We start from the raw sequence: 2,534 nt of genomic DNA, 5'->3' as shown, positions 1-2,534 counted from the left end.
AGTGCTCAAAGATGAACTGAGTGGCTGATATGAGGACAAATTGCTTGATAGTGTTATTTGCATTAGTTTTAGGCATTTCTTTTTTTCTTTTTTCTTTTTTCTTTTAAAAAAAGCTTTCTCAGTCTAAGTAAAAATCAAAATTAATATTTTCTCTTTTTTAAAAAAATCATAGATTTGTCATCTTCAGCTCTTAAATTTTTAGCTATTATGAAATAGCTCCATAATAGCAAAGATGAATTTTGATTGCAGTAGTTAATTTTTTATAATACTAGATTTTATTATCTGTGTTGTTTTGTATTTTACTGATTTTTATTGTGTTATTTGGATTTTATGGTTTTAAGATTTGTTTTAAAATAAATATGCCACACAAAGAACTATTTTATGAGGCTATTAGAGATTAAACAAATAATTCTCCTTATCTGATTTTACTAGCTTTGCTTAGATAAAAGCACATACCACCAAATGAAAACTGCAATTTGTTCTAAAATAAAAAAGAACCCTTGCTTTCCTCATACATAAAGGACAAGAAGAAAGGGAAGAAGGATATCTGAGCACAAGATTTACAAAAGTACATTTTTGATAATTTAAGCTATAGCTAGTAGCCAAGAAGGAGGCAACAGAAGCAAAAATAATTCTCAGAATGCTTTCCTAAAGAAATAAGGTTTAGTAAAATTTCAAAAATTGTTAAAGAGATTGACCCTTCTGCCTTGTGCTTTATAAAAATGCAGGTTTCTTCAAAGATTGGTGTATCTTGTATAAAACAAGACAAATAGGAAATAAGACTTTCAAAATTATACTCACTCTCTCTCTCTCTCATGCACAATTATATATCTTTAATTGCTATTTAGATATCAATTGTATGGTATTGAATATTGATAGTATGTTTTAGACAATCGGCTTATGACCACAACTGGGGACATAATTTCAATAAGTGATGTGGTCATTAAATGAGTTTGACCCAATTTTACAATTGGCCTCACCCCAAAAATAAGCCCTAGTTGAGATTGTCAGCCAGATGGATGCATTTAGTACTGTATTTCCCTGAATATAAGCCCTAGCTGGAAAATAAGCCCTAATGTGTCTTTTGAAGCCAAAATTAATATAAGACCCAGTCTTATTTTCAGGGAAATACGATATCTATAATGCAATTTGAGCTACACTTAGACCTGCAGTTCAGCAGATTTGGAAGGGAACAGAATATGTATTAATGCATCTAAGTGTCTTTTTGTTCTTGATTTTTCAGGTCACCTGTGCAAATTTAAGCAGTGGTGGCAAATCAGAACTTCTAAAAGCAGGCAGTTCCAAATCCATACTAAAGCATATATGGACAGAAAGCAGCAAAGACTTATCAATCAGCCGGCTGCTATCACAGACTTTTCGCAGAAAAGAAAATGAAACAGATTTGAGTATGCGGTATGATGCTCCTGAAACTTATTCAGAGCAAGATCTATGGGAGTGGCTGAGGAACTCCACGGATCTTCAAGAGCCTCGATCCAGAGCAAAGCGACGGCCCATTGTCAAGACTGGGAAGTTTAAGAAAATGTTTGGCTGGGGCGATTTTCATTCCAATATCAAGACAGTCAAGCTAAACCTGTTGATAACTGGGAAAATAGTTGATCATGGCAACGGGACATTCAGTGTTTACTTTAGGCATAATTCAACCGGCCAAGGGAATGTATCAGTGAGCTTGGTGCCCCCAACCAAAATAGTAGAATTTGACTTGGCACAACAAACAGTGATTGATGCCAAAGATTCCAAGTCCTTCAACTGCCGCATTGAGTATGAAAAGGTTGACAAAGCCACCAAGAACACGCTCTGCAACTATGATCCTTCTAAAACATGTTACCAGGAGCAAACCCAGAGTCATGTCTCCTGGCTCTGCTCCAAGCCCTTTAAAGTAATCTGTATTTACATTTCCTTTTATAGTACAGATTATAAACTAGTACAGAAAGTATGCCCAGATTACAACTATCATAGCGACACGCCATACTTCCCTTCGGGTTGAAACAAGACCATACATCTAAGACTGAGGATCCCAAGGAATAAAATAAATCAAATAAAATAAAAGAGGTCATATGACAGGGCTATTACCTCAAAGAAGAAGGCCATAACTTTTGCCCAGAATGTGTCTACATTTTGTTGCTGATATCAACTGGCTGCAAATATGTTAACGGAAGCCAATCTAATCATTTCTGCCCAGTCAGCTCCATTACATATCAGTCCAGTTGTAAATCACTATTTAAATGATGCCACATATGGTTTCTCTTTCTCTTTCCTTCTTCCTCTTTGCATCTACAGAGGTACCTCTTAAGATGACTTTCATCGTCTGATATGTTCAGGATCATCTAACATCAAGCAAAACAGATTAATTAGCTAAAGAATGGTTATGGAAATAACCAATGTTATGGAAATCTAAGTCTTGAATACATGATAATCAGTATTCCCCATTCATGCATTCCTTCACTTGAAGTAGCTGTACTGGTAAATATTACTGTGTAGGAGTAATTGCTTGTTCAAAACTGGGATGGGGGTGG

The 2,534-nt window shown here is 35.2% G+C and overlaps 1 protein-coding gene across 1 annotated transcript; it reads left to right on the top strand.

The window, feature by feature from the left end:
- Positions 1-1,243: 1,243 nt before the first annotated feature.
- On the top strand, positions 1,244-2,005 carry NXPH1 (neurexophilin 1; the record flags this gene model as incomplete). Its single annotated transcript, XM_083380215.1, has 1 exon — positions 1,244-2,005. A coding segment is annotated over one exon (762 nt), but the record flags the coding sequence as incomplete, so codon positions are not given.
- Between the last annotated feature and the right edge of the window lie 529 nt (positions 2,006-2,534).

Source organism: Vipera ursinii (genome assembly GCF_947247035.1).
Source record: "Vipera ursinii genome assembly, contig: scaffold_176, whole genome shotgun sequence".
In the NCBI taxonomy this organism is placed as follows: Eukaryota; Metazoa; Chordata; class Lepidosauria; order Squamata; family Viperidae; genus Vipera; species Vipera ursinii.
Note: the sequence above shows the minus strand (reverse complement) of the source record. Positions and strands in the feature narration are given on the sequence as shown.